At 42.7% G+C, this 21,429-nt stretch overlaps 1 protein-coding gene across 1 annotated transcript in view; it reads left to right on the top strand.

The window, feature by feature from the left end:
* The first annotated feature begins 6,492 nt into the window (after window positions 1-6,492).
* The window catches only part of LOC141984929 (uncharacterized), a 45,741-nt gene continuing 30,804 nt past the window's right edge, over window positions 6,493-21,429 (top strand). The window contains exons 1-4 of the mRNA XM_074948487.1: window positions 6,493-6,735; window positions 17,495-17,614; window positions 18,693-18,812; window positions 19,702-19,821. Coding sequence (XP_074804588.1) covers window positions 6,510-6,735; window positions 17,495-17,614; window positions 18,693-18,812; window positions 19,702-19,821 — 586 coding nt within the window. The 5' untranslated portion in view covers window positions 6,493-6,509. The remainder of the gene's footprint in view (window positions 6,736-17,494; window positions 17,615-18,692; window positions 18,813-19,701; window positions 19,822-21,429) is intronic.

The following is a 21,429-nucleotide window of genomic DNA, read 5'->3' on the forward strand; positions in this document are numbered from 1 at the left end:
ATCAGTCTTTTCTACAGGACGGAACGAGATCTCTTAACAACGGCGCTTTACTGCAGTAGCTTTTGCAGCAGATGTTTGCATATTGCTTTGTTGCAGTACACCAATATAATATGTGAGAAGAGGGAGCAGGAGGGAATTCACCTTAATGGTTGCAGTACTGCCACTGCAACAAACATGAACTGTGGCTGCTCACTGTGATACTTGAATGGAGGTAGTGCATTCATATGCCACAAAGTTGAGTACATAATAAAATAACACTAATTTGATGGGTTTTTACTTTTGCCCCTTACTTCTGATCTTTGATTCCTCTCCATAGGAAAAAGTTCCCTCACCCTTTTTTCTGCACTAACTCAGGCCATTAAAAAGAATCTTCTGTCTTCGCTCTATGGCCTTCTTACAGGTTCTGTTTTAAATGGATTCCGTCATCATGGTCTCATCTAAGTTCTTGGCGCACAGAAGAACAGTCGTTCAGACTGAAGGAATATTCTATGTCAGGGGTTCTCCAACTGGGGGTCGGGACCCCTCAGGGGGTTGTGAGGTTATTACATGAGGGGTTGCGAGCTGTCAGCCTCCACCCCAAACCCCACTTTGCCTACAGCATTTATAAAGGTGTTAAATATATTTAAAAATGTTTTTAATTTATAAGGGGGTTGCACTCAGAGGCTTGCTATGTGAAAGGGGTCACCAGTACAAAAGTTTGAGAACCACTGTTTTATGTGTTAGCTGAGCTCCTTCACATATTCACATTTCTAAAGCTGAAAGGTGAGTTTCTGAGGATCTATGGTCAAGACCCTTCTGAGGTCTAAGAGCAGTATTGGCATGGCATGGTGCATTGCAACATTACAATGTGATGATGTAGCCCCACTCCCAAAGGTATTTCAGGGCACAGAGATTGAGTTTTTCTCATTGATACCAGTGTAAAGTTGGAGCAACTCCATTGAAATCAGTGGAGTTACTCCAAGTTTACTCCATCATAAGTGATAGCAAAATTTGAATCTGAGCTGTGTTAAGGTTTAGCTCTTCTGTACAAAAGCCTGAGATTAACCCTTCCAGCTATCAGAGTAGCAGCTGTGTTAGTCTGTATCTGCAAAAAGAAAAGGATTACTCGTGGCACCTTAGAGACTAACAAATTTATTTGAGCATAAGCTTTCATGAGCTACAGCTCACTTCATCGGATACAGTCAGTGGAAAATACAGTGGGGAGATTTATATACACAGAGAACATGAAACAATGGGTGGTACCATACACACTGTAATGAGAGTGATCAGGTAAGGTGAGCTATTACGGGGGGGGGGAGGAGAGAACCTTTTGTAGTGATACTCAAGGTGGGCCATTTCCAGCATTTGACAAGAATGTCTGAGGAACAGTGGGGGAGGGGGAATAAACATGGGGAAACAGTTTTACTTTGTGTAATGACACATCCACTCCCAGTCTTTATTCAAGCCTAAGTTAATTGTATCCAGTTTTCAAATTCATTCCAATTCAGCAGTCTATCGTTGGAGTCTGTTTTTGAAGTTTTTTGTTGTTGAAGAATTGCCACTTTTAGGTCTGTAATCGAGTGACCAAAGAGATTGAAGTGTTCTCCGACTGGTTGTTCTTCTAGCTATGTCATTTCACGTTATGATTGTGTTTAGTCTCACAAACCTAGTAGTATTAGGCTGTGTCAATCTATGGATTGGACAAATTATAGGGAAAGAAATAAAGATGATGATTCAGTAGATGGCACTCTTTCATCTAAGTCAGCTCTCAGTGAATACCTCGTCCTGCTTCTAGTGGAAACTATGCAGGTAGAGGATCTTGTCTCTTATATATATATTATGGAATATAATATATATATATATATATATATATATATATATATATGGAATTAAAGAGCTGTTGGCACTTTCACAGAATAGATATATTAGCCCTGTTATTCTGGTTGGGTTTGGGTAAGTACATTCTACTTCCCTAAATTCCCCCCTTCCCAAGATACACAAACCAGGGAACCCAGGCAGACCCCTCATGTCTGAAGGAAATGTCAGGAAACCATCCTCAATCCACTCACCACACAAAGGACCAGCTTTCTCCAAAGCACTACTGACTTCCTCCAGAAACTCCTCAACCTCCCCTACAGAAGACCATCTTTGCCACCATGGATGTCACCTCCCTATACACCGTCACTCACCATGTTGGCATTGCTGCCTGCCTCAAATACCTATAAGGTAATGTACAGTGTTCAGAAATCCACCCAAAATCATTGCCAAACTCATCCATTTCATCCTCACCCACAACTTCACATTTAACAACAAACATTTTGTCCAAACCATGGAAACAGCCATAGTTACTAGGATGGCTCCCCAATATGCCAGCCTCTTCATGGGCCACCTCAGGGAAGAATTTCTGAAAAAATGCACCACGAAACCAGTGATAGACCTGAGATACATCAATTATGTTTTCACCCCTAGGTCAAACAACCTAAACTCCCTCATAGATTTCCACCACAACTTCAACCACCACCACCCATCCATCCATCCAACTCTCTCACCGCATCAACTTCCTGGACACCACGATTAGCTTCAACAATGGAATCCTACAAAAGACTACAGTAACTCCTTGCTTAATGTTGTAGTTACGTTCTTGAAAAATGTGACTTTAAGCATAATGATGTTAAGCAAATCCAATTTCCCCATAAGAATTAATGTAAAAGGGGGAGTTAGGTTCCAGAGAATTTTTTTTGCCAGACAAAAGACATTATATACATATACAGTATAAGTTTTAAAAAATTTTAAACAAACAATTTAATACTGTACTCAGCAATGATAACTGTGAAGCTTGGTTGAGGTGATGGAGTCAGAGGATGAAAGAGGGTGGATCGTCCGGCTGCTCCTCTTGCTGTTCTTTCCAAAGTGCTGGGGATGCTCAACCCCCAGCTCTGCCCCAGGCCCGCCCCCACTCCACCCCTTCCCCCAAAACCCTGCCTCGCCTCTTCCTGCCCCGTTCCACCACCTCCTCCCACGTGCACCACATCCTTGCTCCTCTCCCCCAGCCTCCTGAATGCCACGAAACAGCTGATTGCTGCGGGCGGGAGGCATGGGGAGGGAGGGAGGGAGGATCCACAGGCCACCAGCGAGCAGGAGGTGCTGGGAGGGGGTGGAGAGGAGCTGATGGGGGGCTGCCGGCCCACCCTAGTTCCAAATCCCCAAGGCTAAACAACGTTATAAGTAAACATTGTGCATCTTTAAATGAGTATGTTCTCCAATAGATCAGCGACGTAACAACAAAACAACGTTAACCTGGACGACTTTAAGCGAGGAGTTACTGTATATACAAGCTCACCCTTACCTCCACAGATCCCTCCCAGACACACCAAAAAATCTGTTTTCTGCAGCCAGGTCTTCAGAAACCACAGAATTTCCTCCAAAGAGAAAGTCCAGGATACACACCTACACACAGTTAAAATTGCCTTTACTAAACAAGGACACTTCATAAAAAAAATAGATTTCATCATGGAATGAGCAACCCAAATACCCTGGAGAATCTGCTTCAATACAGGGAAAGAAACGAAACAAAAAACCTCTGAGCCCACACTGGAATCCATACAAGGCATCTTGAAACAATTACAGCCCATATTTGATGGGGACCCGACCTGAAAGAAATCTTTCCTGAACACTCTCTTCTGGCCTAAACAACAGCAACCTTGCCAAGCTCATCATCAGAAGCAAGCTCCCCACAGACCAGGACCCACCAACTCAAACCGGCATCAGACCCTGCCAGAACAATGGATGCAAAACCTGCAGACATATCTCCACTGCTGTGATGATCAGCACCAGCCACAGCACACCTTTTAAGATTCATGGGTCCCACATATGCCTGTCACAATATCATGTACCTCATCCAGTGCATCAAATGCCCCAATAACAACTATGTGGGTGAAATCAGACAATCACTACGCTTTCGAATGAACTCTCACAGAAAATGATAAAAGACCAAAAAAAAATAAAACAACATATCACCCATGGGTGAACATTTCTCACAAAGTGATCACTTCATATTTGCACTTTCAATAGTCACCTTCAAAGAAATCCTCATAACACCTTCAAATGGTGAGTCTGGGAACTTAAATTCATAACTTTGCTACACTACAATCACCATTGACTTAACAGGGACTCTTGTTTTATGGCTCATTACGACAATTTGTAATGCATCAGACTGCCTGCTACCCTTAATTGCCCACTTCAGCCCCCTTATGCATAACAATCCAATCTGTAATTGTCCACTTCTTTTCAGCTGGCCTCCTACAACATGTATTACCCCTTATGCTTAACAATCTGTGTCTTGTATTTAGGTCAGACACCCTGATTTCCTTCCCCAGACCTGAAGAAGAACTCTGTGTAGCTCAAAAGCTTGTACCTTCCACAAGCAGAAGTTGCTCCAATAAAAGATATTACCTCACCTACCTTATCTCTCTGTAAACCACTTTGAAATCTTCACATGGAAGGTGTTATAGAAAAGCAAATATTATTAATTAATACATTATTGTATCTCTTTAAAATCCTGCTGCTTTTTTCACGTAGACACATTAAAAATGACCTTAAAACTAATCCTACATGAGTGAAACTTGGCACATCTGTTCACCAGGGTTGAATTAGATACAAAAGCGGAAGTTAATGGATTCTGAGGGGTTTTTTTTAATACCTCCGCACATTGCTGTCTTGGACATCCATCCTAATTGCAAAGTTTGAAGGGCCACTGGTGGTAGCAGCAGAACATCGCAGTGAGTCTCTGGGTTCTGTTGCTGCAGAATATGTGACTGGGCAGCTGGCCCATCTCCTAGAAGATCCTTGCAAGGTGGATTTGGCAGACGTGAGAAGGGAGCAGGCAGACATTCCTAACCCTGCTTCCCCATCCCCTAAGAAACAGTAATGAAGAGAATGGGCCAGCTGGACAGTCTTTGAACATCTTGCAGGAAGTAGCCAGAAGACATCACTGGATTGAATAGCAAGGAGATACGCTGCCTTTAAAAGTCTTCCTCATAAAGGCTAACTAAAAGGTACAGGGAGGCCCACATCTATTGGGGATATAGGGAACCATGTGTAGCTATTGATTTGGACTGAATGGCATACATTTTTAGGGATCTAAACATCACCCAAATAGCTATATCCCTAAATATCCAAATAAAAACTGTGAGATACTGTTGATAGAGTTAAGCGTAATAGACAAAGAGGGATTTCCAAAAGCAAGAGATTTAGAAGCACAAGTTCTACTGAAAGTCAGTGTGATTTGTGCTCCTAGGTGACTTAGGAATTTTTAAACTCCTACCCTAAGTATAAAAACGAGTCTTTAAAGCTTACAAGCAAGTGCTTCAAATGAAGTGGTATATATATCCATGACAGATCTATTAAATACATTGATATAGGAAGGCTGGCTTAAGTGACCACTCAGCACACCAGCACAAATTCATTGCCTAACAAAGAGGTCTAGAATCAGCTCAGATTTTACAGGAAGCCTCTGGAATATTTAAAATATCATACCTTATTTTGAATGGTGTCTTTCATAAAAATGTATCTGTAGAGGAGAAGGCACTTGCACCTAGAGCAGTGAAATTGCATAAAGGAATATAGAGGAGGGGGGAAGCACTCTCCTGCCTAACCGTTCTCTCTTCCTGCACAGAGAAATAAATAAAAGTAGTTAATTTTAACAAGGGGAATTGGACTTCCCCTTGCTTCCCCTCAGGATGAGGCTTGATCACTTTTGATTTACATATAGTCTATTTTTCCACATATCTTTTCCCAGATTTTGTTTGTCAGGATATAAAATATAATTCTAAGTACACTTCTGATATTTGTATTTACACATTTTCTCAGTTTTTTCATTCTTCATGGACATTTTATTTGAAGCAGTTATGAACTATCTGCCTATCCAGATGGTGCCTTTGTTCCTGTCTAAACTTCAGTAGAAACTGGAAAAACCTGTTTGTTGATTTTTTTTTTTTTTGGTATACCTTTCCTATTGGCAAAAGAGATGTGGAGAAGGTGGTGCCTTGCCTTCAGCTGTGATGTCACTTTACATAACCACAGCCTTCTTTGTCCATTATTCCAGAGGCTTTCACTGTCTCTGAGTTGTGAAGACTTTGATAGTTGTTTCAATAAATTTCATTTGTTATTTATGGAGCAGTTTTGTGTGATCGCTTTATTTTTCTTCATCTAATGCAGAGAAACAGTGATTTGTACGCGGCTCTGTTCCAGCCTTTAAACTAACACCTTACAGACCTCACAAGGAGCATACTGTTGACAGTTAAGTTTTGTTGTACCATGCAGTTTGTTTGCACATAGGAAATAACTTAGCAGTTTTGCAGTGGCTCTAGAGTGTTATGACAGTGTTGGGTAAATCAAGATCTGTAACACACACCAACACAGAAGCAACAATTTAATGCAAAAAGTGGTGAAGGTGTGAAGAAGCTACTCTTTCCATATCTCTCCCTTTTTCTCTCTGACTTTGTGTTGGTATCAGAACAAGTAAAGTAAAAATGGCTCAACTGTGTGAAAACTGTGTGAAGTTGCTTCAGGACTTTGTGTCCCTTGTGAAGAGGATATCCTCAAGTCTGATACAGAACATTAAGGAATATTTGATTCTGATAAGTGAATGCTCCTGCCTAAAACGAAAGAGCTCTGAAGCCAGACAGCTATACAAACCTGTCCTTCAGCCACACGAAAAGGAGATGGTGCGAGAATTTCTACAGCACATTGAAACAGGTGAGGGGCAGTTATTTGGGGTGATTTTTTTCTACATAATGACAATGGACTACTGATGAAACTGCTGTTTGTTCCAACTTGGGTTTGTGCAGTTCAGTGCTGTGGTACAGGGATAAAGCTGAAGTGCTTTTCCTGCTATATTTGGGAAACTGAGGGTTCAAGTAGCATAATAAAGAGCTGCATCAAAATGATCAATAACTTTCCACTGTGACAGAGCTACAAATGCATAGGATGACCAGACAGCAAATGTGAAAAATTGGGACGGGGGTGGGGGTGGGGGGTAATACGAGTCTATATAAGAAAAAGACCCAAAAATCAGCACTGTCCCTATAAAGTCAGGACATCTGGTCACCCTACAAATGCATAACCTGATTTGTACACAAAAAACATGTTTCATAATTCAGAGTCTTCTAGAAATTAAGACTAAAGTTTATCTGGTTAGTGGGAGGGATCTGAATCTTTGCCTTGTCTCCCCTTCCCATTTATTGGAGTTACAGTGCTGGAAACAGAATGATCCAGTTCTTTAATCACACAACTACAAATTAAGTCTATGTATGTGACAGGATTTTAGAGGATGCTGGCGTTAAATAAAACTGTTCTGCTTTCGTACTCACAGAATATATTCATTTAACAGATCCACTTTATTCAGTTAGATTCACGTTAATTTTCTCATATGTTTACCACATAATCTTTGTCATCACATACTTTATCTGATTTATTCATTTACCAGCTAGTCATCTCGATGAGGGTCTCTGTGTTTTTATGTACAGGAGTTGGATTTGTGCACTAAAATATTCTTATAAGAATTATCCTTTATCAGAATATACTCATTCCTACTCCTCTGCCCTGAATTTGTTTCTGAGCTTGTTGTGCTCCTACGAAACAACATAAATGCAGCCTGATTCTGGGAGGACACTTTGTGTGTGGTGTTGAAGTGGCTCAACTTTCAGTGGAACTTGAGGGCCCTCTGCACCGAATGGGATCAGGCCCACAAAGCATAGTTTCCACTCATCTTGATAGACGGGGATAAAAGGAAGAGGCTGTTTTGTTGAGACAATAGGCATATATGCTCAATATGAAGACAAGCAGTACTGAATGCAAGAAAGACTGCAGGGATCATCCAATCTTTATGAGATAAATGTTGAGGGGAAGGCAAGGATCCAAAGGATCCAAACCTCTCTTTGTATTTTTATGTCAATGCACCTAATACAGAAATAAGGTAGGGTTACTCATAGACAATAGCAGCTACATATATGGTGGGAATGGTTCCTGGGGCAATGCATAGCCTGTCTGTCCACATTTTCAAAAATTCACTGCACTTTTTAAAATCCCCTGGCCAATGTGGACACAAAGAGAGAAGAGAAGGATGCAAGTACAGCTTCTTATCAATCATGAATAAAATAATGTCTATTACTGGTCTTCTTTAGCAGTACCAAGCTGCTTGAGATTTATCATGACATTCCATTTGCCACAGAAAAGGAAAATAGTGTTAGAACCCCCAAAATATGGGTGATCCCAGTTCCTTGTCTAAAACTTTAAGTATACAGTCTTTACATGGAAAGGCCTCTCCTGACCCCAAAATGAGAGGGAAAGTGCAGGCTATCTGTGCAGTCAGCCTGCAGCAGCAGCTACTGCAATCTATTGGTTGCAGTAGTGTCCACAGACTACTGTGCCCCATCTGCACTGGGGATTTAGCTGGTGGGATCTTAACCCTTTGTGGATCCATTGGCCACACTCCTGCTTACTCACAACGCCTGGAATGTGTTCCAGCAGAGTGCGACATCACAGAGTATGCAGGGACGGGAAACAGAGTGAGAAATTCATCAGTACAGTGCATTATTGTGCCTCTATATGCGTTAGGAAGTGATAGAAAATAAGCTTATGATAAAGGTGACTTGAACGCTTTTAACATGCATGCTATTTCCCACTAGTTATTTCACTAAGATTTTATAGAGTCAAATACCCATTTATGTACATCAGAATGAAACTAGCATATCTGAGAGCACAGCTAGGTTCATAGAGTATAAATGGTCTCAGCCAGTCATTAGGGAGGCATAAAGTCCTGTATTTTTTGAACATCAAAGTCAGCTGGGATACTGCTTTCTTTCAAAAGACCAACCAGCTCTTAAGGAATAAAAATATTGAGAGAGATTGGATAGATTATTTTTGAGAAAATGCATAAATCACCTAAAGTTAGAGGTTGCTATTATTGTCAGGGTTATTTTCTACTGAAGTCTCCTACTAAATCATCTTTAGGAATAGACCAAGCATGGAATATTTCAGCTCAAAGAGCTAAAAGACAAAGGATGATTTATTATGAAATTTGCATTAACTGCTCTGACTATAACAACACTCCCTTGTTCTTTTTGGTGCAGTATATTAATCCCTTGTTTGAAAGATGCTATCTTTGCTTCAGCAATGGACTAACACCACAAACAAAGATTATTGCAACACCTTTGTTTGAGCCAGCAGCTAGAAAGGCTCATGCTTCTTAACACTGTCCTTAATTAGCTATTCGAGCAGAAAAGCAGCCACAAATATGGTCCAACTGATATTCAAATACTGTATCTGTAATATGACTGCACATATCTGTGATGACTTGTTTCTCTACAAAGGCCACCATGCAAATAACTTTGATTTGCATCAGGTGAGCGTTGTTGCTTCTTGTTTCTTTTTTATTCTTACTGAGAGTCACAAGTAGTGACTGGGCCATCTGTGATGGTCCAGAGAGGTAGCAGCCTTAATTGTGGACTATAGCTGAGTTGAGAAGGGGCAAAGGTGGCTCACGTTACCAGTGTCTACTGTTTTTTTGGAGGGAGTTGAGGATTGGAGCAATCCTTAATGTAAGCTACAGCAGCATACTAAGCCTGGGTCTACACTAAGGGGTTAGGTTGAATTTAGCTGCGTTAGGTTGATTTTAAAATGATTGCGCCTACACAACCAACCCCGTGAGGGGAGTCGCACTAAAATTGACCGTGCTGGGTCGAATTTGGGGCGGTGCAGACACAGTTCGACAGTATTGGCCTCTGGGAGCTATCCCAGAGTGCTCCAATGTGACCGCTCTGGACAGCACTTTGAACTCTGATGCACTAGCCAGGTACACAGGAAAAGCCCCGGGAAATTTTGAATTTCATTTCCTGTTTGGTCAGAGTGGCGAGCACAGCAGCACAAGTGACCATGCAGTCCCCCCCAGAATCACAAACGAGCTCCAGCATGGACCGAAAGGGAGACACTGGATCTGATTGCTGTATGGGGAGAAGAATGTGTGCAGGCCGAACTTCAATCAAAAAGAAGAAATGCTAATATATATGCCAAAATCGCACAGGGCATGGCGGAGAGAGGCTACAACAGGGACACACAGCAGTGCTGCATGAAAGTTGAGCTCAGGCAAGCCTACCAAAAGACAAAGGAGGCAAATGGTCGCTCTGGGTCAGAGCCCCATAAATGCTGTTTCTGTGATCAGCTGCATGGCATTTTAGGGGGGGACCCTACCACTACCCCACCACTGTCCGTGGACACCTGCAAGGGGGAGTCTCATGCAACAGAGAGGGGGATTTTGTGGAGGAGGAAGAGGAGGAGAATGTGCAGCAGGCAAGCGGTGAATCCGTTCTCCTTGGTAGCCAGGACCACCTTCTTCACCCTGGAGCCAGTACCCTCCCAAGGTGGGATTCCCGACCCTGAAGTTGGAGAAGGCAGCTCTGGTGAGTGCACATTTGTAACTACAGTACAGGGTTTAAAAGCAATAGTGTTTAATGTTTGATTTGCCCTGAAGACTTGGGATACATTCGCGGCCAGTACAGCTACTGGAAAACTCTGTTAACGTGTCTGGGGATGGAGCGGGAATCTTCCGGGGACATCTCCATGAAGCTCCTGGAGGTACTCTGAAAGCCTTTGCAGAAGGTTTCTGCAGAGGGCTGCCTTATTTCATCCTCCATGGTAGGACACTTTACCACGCCAAACCAGTAGCAAGTAGTCTGGAATCATTGCATCACAAAGCATGGCAGCGAATGGTCCTGGGTTTTGGTCGCATTAAAGCAACATTCGGCCTATATCTTTCAGTGTTAGCCTCAAGAGAATGATATAATTCATAGTCACCTGGTTGAAATAGGGGAATTTTTGTAAAGGAACAGTAAAAGGACCCTGTTCATGCTGGGCTGTTTGCGTTTGGCTAAAATGGATCATCCCAGAGAATAGTCACGCGGTGGGATGGGGTGAGGTGTGTGCTGTACATCCACCTGAAAACCGCAGCCACTCCTTTTAAATGTGAAACCCAACCAGCATCGCTTGCTATGGGAAAGGAGGGCGTTGCAGTTTGAAACAATTCCCACATGTTATGAAGGGGTAAGAAGCCAACCCCACATTCCCTTTGGCTTACCATGGCTGCCTGGAAACTGAATTCTGTTGCCCAGCATGTGTGATGTGTCACCATACCGGCAGGTGCTCAATATAAAAGGCAAAATGAGACCTTGTACCTAAAACACATGTGCTGTCTGCTGTGAATTGCTTGATTCACTGTGAAAAAGTCTCCCTTTTGTTCTCAGAAATGTATCATCTTAAATTTTACTCTCCCTTTTTATCCCCCCGCAGGTGCAAATGTTTCTATGCTCCCCCTATCATCTTCGTCCCCGAGGTTATAGCAGATTAGAAGGCAAAAAAACCACACTCACGATGACATGTTTTCCGAGCTCATGGAATCCTCCCGCACTGATAGGGCACAGCTTAATGCATGGAGGCATTCAGTGGCAGAGGCCAGGAAAGCATTAAGTGACCGCAATGAGCAGAGGCAGGAGGCGATGCTGAGGCTAATGGGGGAGCAAACATACATGATGAGGCGTCTGGTAGAGCTGCAGGAAAGCCAACAAGAGCACAGACCCCCTGCTGCATCCATTGCCTGCCCTCCTCCCCAAGTTCCATATCCTCCTCACCCAGACGCCCAAGAACGTGTCGGGGAGGCTCTGGGCACCAGCCACTCCACTCCAAACGATGTCCCAAGCAACAGAAGGCTGTCATTCAAACAGTTTTGATTTGTAGTGTGGCTACAATAAGCAATGTGCCCTTGTCCTTCCCTCCTCCCCCACACCATACCATCCGGGCTACCTTGTCAGTTATCTCACCTTTTTTTTTTAATTAATAAAGAAAGAATGCATGGTTTCAAAACAATAGTTACTTTATTTTCTTTGCCAGCTGTGACTGGCGGGGGGAGGGTGGTTGACTCACAGGGAATTAAAATAAAAATAGGAGGCGGGTTTGCAGCAAGGAGAAACACACACAACTGTCACACCATAGCCTGGCCAGTCATGAAACTGGTTTTCAAAGCCTCTCTGATGCGCAGCGTGCCTAGCTGTGCTCTTCTAATCACCCTGGTGTCTAGCTGCTCAAAATCGGCCGCCAGGCGATTTGCAACCTCCCACCCCACCATAAATGTCTCCCCCTTACTCTCACATATATTATGGAGCACACAACAAGCAGCAGTAACAATGGGAATGTTGGTTGCGCTGAGGTCTAACCTAGTCAGCAAACAGTGCCAGCGAGGTTTTAAACATCCAAAGGCACATTCTACCACCATTCTGCACTTGCCCAGCCTATAGTTGAACTGCTCCTTACTACTGTCCAGGCTGCCTGTATACGGCTTCATGAGCCATGGGAGCAAGGGGTAGGCTGGGTCCCCAAGAATAACTATTGGCATTTCAACATCCCCAGTGGTAATCTTCTGGTCTGGGAAATAAGTCCCTTCTTGCAGCTGCTTGAACAGCCCAGAGTTCCTAAAGATGCGAGCGTCATGCACCTTTCCCAGCCAACCCACGCTGATGTCGGTGAAACATCCCTTGTGATCCACCAGGACTTTCAGCACCATTGAGAAGTACCCCTTGCGGTTTACGTACTGGTTGGCAAGATGGTCCGGTGCCAAGATAGGGATATGCATTCTGTATATCACCCCACCACAGTAAGGGAACCCCATTGCAGCAAAGCCATTCAGTATGACCTGCACATTTTCCAGAGTCACTACCCTTGATAGCAGAATGTCAGTGATTGCATTGGCTACTTGGATCACAGCAGTCCCCACAGTAGATTTGCCCACTCCAAACTGATTCCCGACTGACCGGTAGCAGTCTGGCGTTGCAAGCTTCCACAGTGGCTATTGCCGCTTGCTTCTCAACTGTCAGGGCAGCTCTCATCTTGGTATTCCTGCGCTTCAGGGCGGGGGAAAGCAACTCACAAAGTTCAAGGAAAGTGGCTTTACACATGTGAAAGTTTCGCAGCCACTGGGAATCATCCCAGACCTGCAACACTATGTGGTCCCACTAGTCTGTGCTTGTTTGCTGGGCCCAGAATCAGCGTTCCACTGTATCAACCAGCCCCACTGCCGCCATGATGTCACAGCCCATGCTTTCAGGAATGTCTGTGTCCATATCCTCCTCACAATCGTCCTCATGTTGGCGTCTCTTAGCCCAGTTCTGCACATACTGCAGGATAATGCGCAAGGTGTTTACAATGCTCACAACAGCAGCAGTGAGCTGAGTGGGCTCCATGCTTGCCTTGCTATGGCGTCTGCATGGGTAACCCAGGAAGAAAGGCATGAAATGAGTTTCTGCAGTTGCTTTCATGGAGGGAGGGAGGGGAGACTGACGACATGTACTCAAAACCACCCATGACAATGTTTTTGCCCCATCAGGCATTGGGAGCTTAACCCAGAATTCCAATGGGCAGCAGAGGCTGCAGGAACTGTGGGATAGCTATCCACAGTGCACTGTTCCGTGAGTTGATGCTAGCCATGGTATTGAGGACGCACTCTGCCGACCTACTGCACTTAGTGGGGACATACACAATAGACTGTATAAAATCAATTTCTAAAGATAGACTTCTATAAAATCGACCTAATTTCATAGTGTAGACATATCCTAAGTATCAACACTCTCTATAAACTACCCAGCGGTGCAGAATAACCAGCGTGCATCATGCTTCTGCCACTTCTCCCATTACTTCCACTGCCCCGTCCACTGAAAACGTGTCTGATACTTTAGCCACATTATACCCAGTAATTAGCATTGGAGTTTAGCAGCTAAATTATTACATACCTTTTTGAATACTGGTATGCAAATTTTGCATTTTCTTAACTTTACATTTTGTGGCTCCTAGTGACTTTATGTTTAAAAATAGTTTATTCTGAATTTTCTTAGTTTAGAGAAGAAAAGGGGAACGTCCACAGAAAACTAGATTATATATTATTGTGAGAGCTATAAGACGGTTTTCCATCTTCAGATCTTAACATGCTCTACAAAGTACCATTCTCTCCATTATACAAATAGGGAAACTGACATACAGGGATAAGAGTGACTTGCCTAAAGTGCCCAGGAGTCTACTGGTGAAGCTAGGACGTGAACCCAGGTCTCTCAAGTCCTATTTCAGCTCTCTATCCTGTAGCCACTCTTTGTAGACACTAGCCTGTGAATTGATAGGAAAGGTTTCATTTCACTACTTTTGTGCTATGAAATTGGATGTGGAGAGAGGATAGCTGATGCTGTTTCATGTTAGCTGCAATTGGTGGCTTTTATACTTTCACTCTTGTCATAGCATGGAAACCACTTTCTTCATGTAGTTAATGACCTGCTTAGGAAGACTTTTCTTTTTTGTTTGAGCTGAACTGTGTGGCCCATTCCATTTACAAAACAGCACAGACATCTCTAGTTCCTCCTGTCTTAATTCCAGTTCTACAAAACTGGTGGCTCTTCCCTGGGCCAACTCCCTGCCTCTGTAGAATCCCACGGGATTAAATTCTTGGTTAGGTGCTCTTTCTGTCTTCTCCCCATTGGTCATCATATTTCTTTCTTTAACCTTAACTATCACCCATATTAATAATATACAGCTTTATTGGCAGCATTTTCTTTCTACCATAATTATTGCAACTCCCTTCTTTATGCCTGTCCAGGTGAAGGCTCATCCCTCCATAGGCCAGCATATGTAGAATTCAGTTGTGTGACTTCTCATGTGTACAAAAATGTGTGACCACATCATTCTTATACAGCTTCACTGGATTCCTATTCATCAGTTCAAAATTACCAAAATGTATAAAATTCCTTATGGCTTTTCTGTATTTCATAGATTAGCTCTCTTCTCTGCTCCCAGATCCCTCTGTTCCTCTAGCAGAGGCCTCCTCTCTGTCTCTCTATATAGTTACACCACCAATGATGTGAGAACATTTTACTTTTCAATTCCTGCAATCAAGGAAAACCTTCCTGTATTTGTCCACTTGGTTAATTCTCATTCTTTAAAAGTCCAAGATAAAAACATGTCTTTCTCCCTTTGCCCCAACCCTTCTCTGTGCTGTTGCTTAATTCTGTACAGTGTTTTGCATTATAGTCTTCGTCCCAAAGTGGCTATACAAAATATGCTGGTATTGCATTTATAAAATATGAGCCTTCTATTTCCATTAATGTGCACTTAGCAAGGCACAAAATGCTACTATCTCTACTCTTTTCTTTTGCAACATAAATACACCTTGACAGAGGGGCCAGTAGAGGTGTTTGTTTTTTGTGTGACAGGGATAACCTTGGAAAAATCTTTCAGATTAATTGTTGCAATACTCCTTATCTGGAACATGCATGAATTTGCTTCAGATAATGCTAGTCTTAATTAGTATCACATTCTACATACCTTCAGGTGGGCCCATCCTGATGATGCAGTTCACTAATGGTTGAACATTAACTATGGGTCAAATTCTAAGTCTTTATTCACAGCATGATAGTATCTTTGGGTAGAGGGGCCCCTCCGGGCATGGATTTCCTCCTTCACATGCAGAAGAAGGGACACCTATTTCTACAGCAGTATTCTTTCCACCTCCCCTAGATGTCACAGAGGACTGTCTTCAGGTCCTAGGATCCATTGGTGTGTTAGGTGCAGAGAATGAGGGTTGGGAGGTGGTAGGGAGAAGTGGGTAGGCTGGAGTTTCTCAGCACCCAGTAGAAACATAGGAGAAAATTCAATATTCTCAGAAGCAGTTATATTACCTTTCTTGAGAAGCCTCTTCCTCTGTGATGGGATCCTTGAAGTGGAGACCTAGGGGCAGGCACCTGCTGAGGAGTCCTTAGCAGTGCAGCTTCTTTGATGCTAGGCAGCCAGGGCAGAGCTGCAGGGGGCCTAGAGCTGCTGTGGAGGCACAGTACCTCTGCAGCTTTGATGAATTCCCAAGAGCCAACCTGTTTGAGTAGAACTGTGGTTCATGCTGTGGCTAAATCTTGCTGTCCTCACAGAATGACGTGAGGAAATTCCACAGGGGAAACCTTGGAGTTTTCCTCCTTCCTTGGCTCTCTCTTGTAGGTTCTACCTCAGGAGGGGGTGATTCAGTCTTCAGATTCTAATCAGGCAAAACTCCCAAAGAAATGGGAGTTTTGACTTCATGGACTGAATAAAAACTGAGGGCCAAATTCTGTCTCACATGTCCTATTACAAATCCCATTATCTTCACTGAGATCCGTGAGTCAGTATTTGGACCCAAGTACAGACTTCACATTTGATAATGAAGTTATGAAACTCATTCATTAGCCCGTGCAGCATAGCAAGATCTGTATTAAGGGCATTCTCCTATCCAGCGATACATAGACAACTGGGAGATTCAGCCACTCAACTTTCCAGAAGCAGAATTTAATCTTTAAAAGTTTTTTTTAATCTACAAAATATTGGCTAATCTTTCCTTGTATAATGGTTGCTCATTAATAACCAAAATTAATAATAATCAATGCTTGTCTGAGGCCCAGTTACTTAATCCGGAAGGTAGGAGTTTTTTACACTTGAAGTGTCAACAGCTTCTAATGACTTGAATAAGTGGCTGGTTTATGTACTGAAGCATTAGAGTTTATATCCCTTCTAGCCTGCCTAAAATAGATGGTTCTGTAATCCATATAAATACTTAATCCTTTATTGCACTGTGCTAACCTCTTGGCTAAAACTATATCTTGAGGCAGTGCTTTCCACGAACTAAGAATGAATTTTTTAGAAATGTATTTCCTTTTCAGCAGTTTTTATTGCTGGACATTTTTTTTACTCTCCATTCCACTCCACTCCAGCCTTATAAAAATGTACTATAGTATTTTGCAAGAATGGTGCAAAACCATTACAGTTTGCGTTAATTATGATATTGCAGTATTTGAGGTGGTAATTGTAGAACACTAATTTTATATTTAAGGGCAACCATCCTATTTGATGGCTGGTGGAAGTTGAGTGTGAGGCAAGTGCTATTACAGCTCATTTCTTCATTCCAATTGCCCCTTTTTCATAATACTAACAGGACACTTAATGAAAATACATTTAAAACCAAGAAAAGGAAATACTTTCATACAACATATACATAAGCTCCAGAACCCATGATCACAAGATATCATTTAACCAGGGGCATAGTAGATTCAAAAAAGTGTTTATAACAAGAACATCCACATTTACATTAGACGGTAAAAGGCGTATAAGGGATATAAATGGTCTTGCTTCCAACCACTAACTGCCAGTGGTTTGGAAGAAGCTTCTAGGGCAGATTATTCCAGGTTATCCACTACGCGGTTTATCAAACCTTCTTCTGAAGCATTTGATACTGGCCACTGTTGGAGATGTGATACCAGAGTAGACTTGCTGTAATCCATTCCAATATTCTAGTCCATATGTTTGTGTTTTGGGTTGCCGGCTGCTTTTAATCCCTGGGAATTCTGAACTCCTCATACACAAAACCTTTTCAGGATTAACTAAATCTGTGCTGTCATTGTATGTTCCGCAGGTTTTGAAATGTCACCATTTGGAAAGGACTCCCTGGAAGCTCTGAGGACCTTAGCATTTTCAGAAAACCCTGATTTACAGCAGTCTGCTGCTCTGTATTACTTGCATATGAGTCAGCACTGTAAGTAAGCTCTTCCGGTGCATTTGAAGATTTTTATAAATATAACTAAACAACAAGTTTTTTCCGAAACTGTTAAGCTCTTTTATGAATTTAAGATCTTTTTTCAATCTCTTGTTGCAAAGGAAGTGCTGTCATAGTTTCATATGTGCAGAGTCACTTGTAGAACAAGTGACATCTGGTTTTATTATAGGCAGATGATACTGGTGCCTACCAGAGACATAAAGTCACCTTTATAACTATGACATTTCTGTAGAATTTCAACACAGCCTTTATAGGATATGCGCATTACATTTGAATTGGACATACTCTGAACTCCACATAAGTTACACAGCATAGGCTATCGTGGGAGCGAGCAGAGGAAGTGTCCTATTAGGGCTATACTGTGGAACCCCAGGAGATGACAACCTAGAGGCCAGATGGTAGTGAAGATTCAGGAACAAGGCATTTGCAATAGCTCTTTGATGGAAGTTTTTGAGATGGTCCATGAGCAGGAGTCAGCACACAACTGTCCAGCAGAGACCGTCCAGCTCGAAGTTGGATATTGAGGTTTCTCACATCAGACTTTATGTGAAAGGATTCCGGATTTTGAGTTGAGAGGTAACAGACAAAGTAGGGACAGTGGAGAGGAACAGTGAGTAAATACTTTTTCTATAAGATGAGTATTCAACAGTTTGTACATCAGAAAATGGGTCAAATTCTCCCCTTGGCTACACATGTGCAACTCCCTTGATCCAATAAAGTTACATCAGTTTGACCTGATGTCTTTACAGTATATGTTTCTTACGGCTGAAAAGCACACATAGTCATCCAAACTAGGATCTGATATGGGGCAGAGACACTTGTTTGGTAGCTAGACATTAACAGTAATTTCTGTTTCTCCCCTCCTTCCCCATGTTTGGCCAATAATATTTCTAAAATATCTGATTATTAAAAGTGCTAGTGAGCAGCTTGGCCTGATCTCCTTAATGACACTGGAATATAAATGCACAATATTTCACTATGGTAGCACCTCAGCCTGAAGGTACATGAAGAAATGACAGAGTGGAAAAACTTGTTCATTATTTCCTCATTTCTACAGTAAACACCCAGCTGCCTGCTGAGCATTTGGAACCCTATTATGCTTTACTGCAGTCCAGTGACATGGAGGTTCAGCAGATGTCTTCCTTGTCCCTCGTAAATTTTTTGCTGGAAGGAAACAGTGAGTAAATATCAAGAGATCTCTGCTCTTGGTGGAAACAGATTTCTCTGTTCACCAAGACCCAATTTATGTTTAGAGTACCAGTACTCACACTCGGTTTTCATCACGCCTGATTGAGAACACTGCAGCTGTCTTTTCAGCAACAAATATAGTTTTAGAATCAAAGTCTGACTTTTAAATAACGCTTATTTTTTCTGTTACAGCTAGCTGGATCTTATTTTCTGCTTTGGGGGGAAAAGGAGATTTATTTTTTGAAAGATTCACTTATTTCTTTATAAAACAGGACTAGCTTCACTCTGGCTGGACCAGGGAGTTATAGATGACATTGCCCTACACCAGTAAAGCTCACTACACTCTATGGGTTAGCAGGGCAGGAATTTCATCTACATGGTGAGACAGGCAGCGGTACCACTGCTGCCCTCCCTTGGAGCCATACCAATGTAGACTTTCCATTACATTACCCTGCACCAGCAGAAGCCAGCATCAAGCTAGTATGAATCTAGCCCATTATCTTTGGTGACTTGCTGTAAGTTATGGAGTGTCACTATTTGCGTATGAATAATAAAAATTATGGGCCTCAGATAGAATCTATAACAAGGATCTCTTACAATTTTTCATATATCTGAAGTCACTTTACAGAATAATACAGAGCCAGGTTTATATACAGTTATACAGTAGTAAAGAAATCTAAAAAAATTGATCACCTGAACTCTCAGATAAAACATTATATCCATGTGCATTTTGGTGCAATAAATTCCAATCTATTTCAATGCTAAATTCATTTTGCATACAATAATATACAGACTCCAAAGGAATCCAAGAGAAGATATAATTTTTGCACCTATAAAGGATGTGTTAGCTAGTCACCATTTTATTTGTCTCTGAATAGTAAACAAAGAACTAGTTGTCCAAATGGGTTTACTTGAGCCAATTCTGGAGCTGCTCGAGTCAGGGGACTCCGCTGTCCAGTGCAACTCCTGTGCCTGCATAATGACTTTGGCTGCCTCAGGTCAGTACAATGTCTTTTTCCTTTATTTGCTGTAATGAACAAATTCAATTCATATGTCACAACACCTGCATGTGAAATAACCACTTGTAAGTAGAGTAGTCACATGATGCATCTGGAAGTTTCACTATTCACCCATGATAAAGTTAATCCATTTGACATCCAAAGTTAGTGCACTTCTGGAAGTTGCTCAGAGACTATGGTGATGTGGGTGGTATAAGAACTCAGTACCTAGAATACAACCTAGTTCTAACTAGTTCAAGATCTTAAAGGGTTTATCTGAGAAAAACTCATAAAGTCATTTCCCTTTGAATAAAGCTCTTCATATAAGACACTTACTGTGCTCTACAATCCTAAAATAAAATTAGCATGGAAGCACATTCAATCTTTAAGAGAATCATTTAAAATTTTAAAAAATTACTAAATTCTAAATCTAAGGATTCTGAGTTTAAGAACTGTAGTGCACCCTCCCTCATCTGGTAATAAGCTCCCAAGCAACGAAGGAAAGTGAAGCTGTCTATAAATATGACAGCAGATGATACCTAAGGAAGCTGAGATATCCAACAATTGCCAGCTTTAAAGAGTGGCCAGGAACATAAGCAGAAATGAAATCCATTAAGAAGAAAGAGAGCAAAAGGTCAGTTCTTTCCAAGGTCAGCATAGGATTTCTGAATGAAAGCGTATACGTAACACCCTCTGAAGCCACATTTGAAGTCCTCTGCAGATGCTCCAGGTTGTTGTTGTCGTTGTTTCCCGCCCCCAGCCATCTTAACAGTCAGTGGCTTGGAGTAATCAGTCCTGGACATTACTTCACCTTTGAGCTAGAACTCTCCATTGATTCAAGTGACAGCATAATATGGCACAAGATTACTAACCAGGGGTAAAAAAAAAAAATGGCAAAGATGGAGAACTAGATTGCAAAAGGGGTTGGCAACAATGTGACTAATTTTTTATGTCCATGTGTGGAATGAATTTTGTTATGTGCCCCAATATGGAGATCATGTGTGGTGGGGGTAGGGCCCAGGGGTTCGGAGCAAGGAGGGGGCTCAGGGCTGGGGCAGAGGATTTTGGTGCAGGGGTTGAGGGCTCTGGCTGGGGGTGCGGTTCTGGAGTGGGGCTGGGGATGAGGGATTTGGGGTGCAGGCTGCCATGGTGCTGCAGCAGGGAGAGAGAACTGCCCCCAGCCCTCTCTTGCCACAGCAGCCCGGGGCCAGGGGAGAGTCTCTCCCTGGCCACAGGAGCTCCAGGGCCGGGGCCTAGGGTGACCAGGTGTCCGGTTTTGGACCAGAATGCCCAATCAAAAAGGGATCCTGGCGGCTCCAGTCAGCACCGCTGACCAGGCTGTTGACTGTCCACTTGGGGGTGGTGCCACACCACATAGTGGGACTGGCAGGCTCCGTGCTAGCTGCCGTGCAGCTCCCTGGTTGGGAAACAGCCGGCATATATGGCTCCTAGCCTTAGGGGCAGCCAGGGGGATCCACCTGCTGCCCCACCCCCCTCCCACAGGTGCAGCTCCCATTGGCTGGGTCAGGGCAGGGGAGAAACTAGCATGAGCATGACTTACAAGCACTCAGCAGGCGGATGTTGGGGGGTCATGTGGCGTGCACATCT

The sequence above is a fragment of the Natator depressus genome, chromosome 3 (genome assembly GCF_965152275.1).
Source record: "Natator depressus isolate rNatDep1 chromosome 3, rNatDep2.hap1, whole genome shotgun sequence".
NCBI classification, from domain to species: Eukaryota; Metazoa; Chordata; order Testudines; family Cheloniidae; genus Natator; species Natator depressus.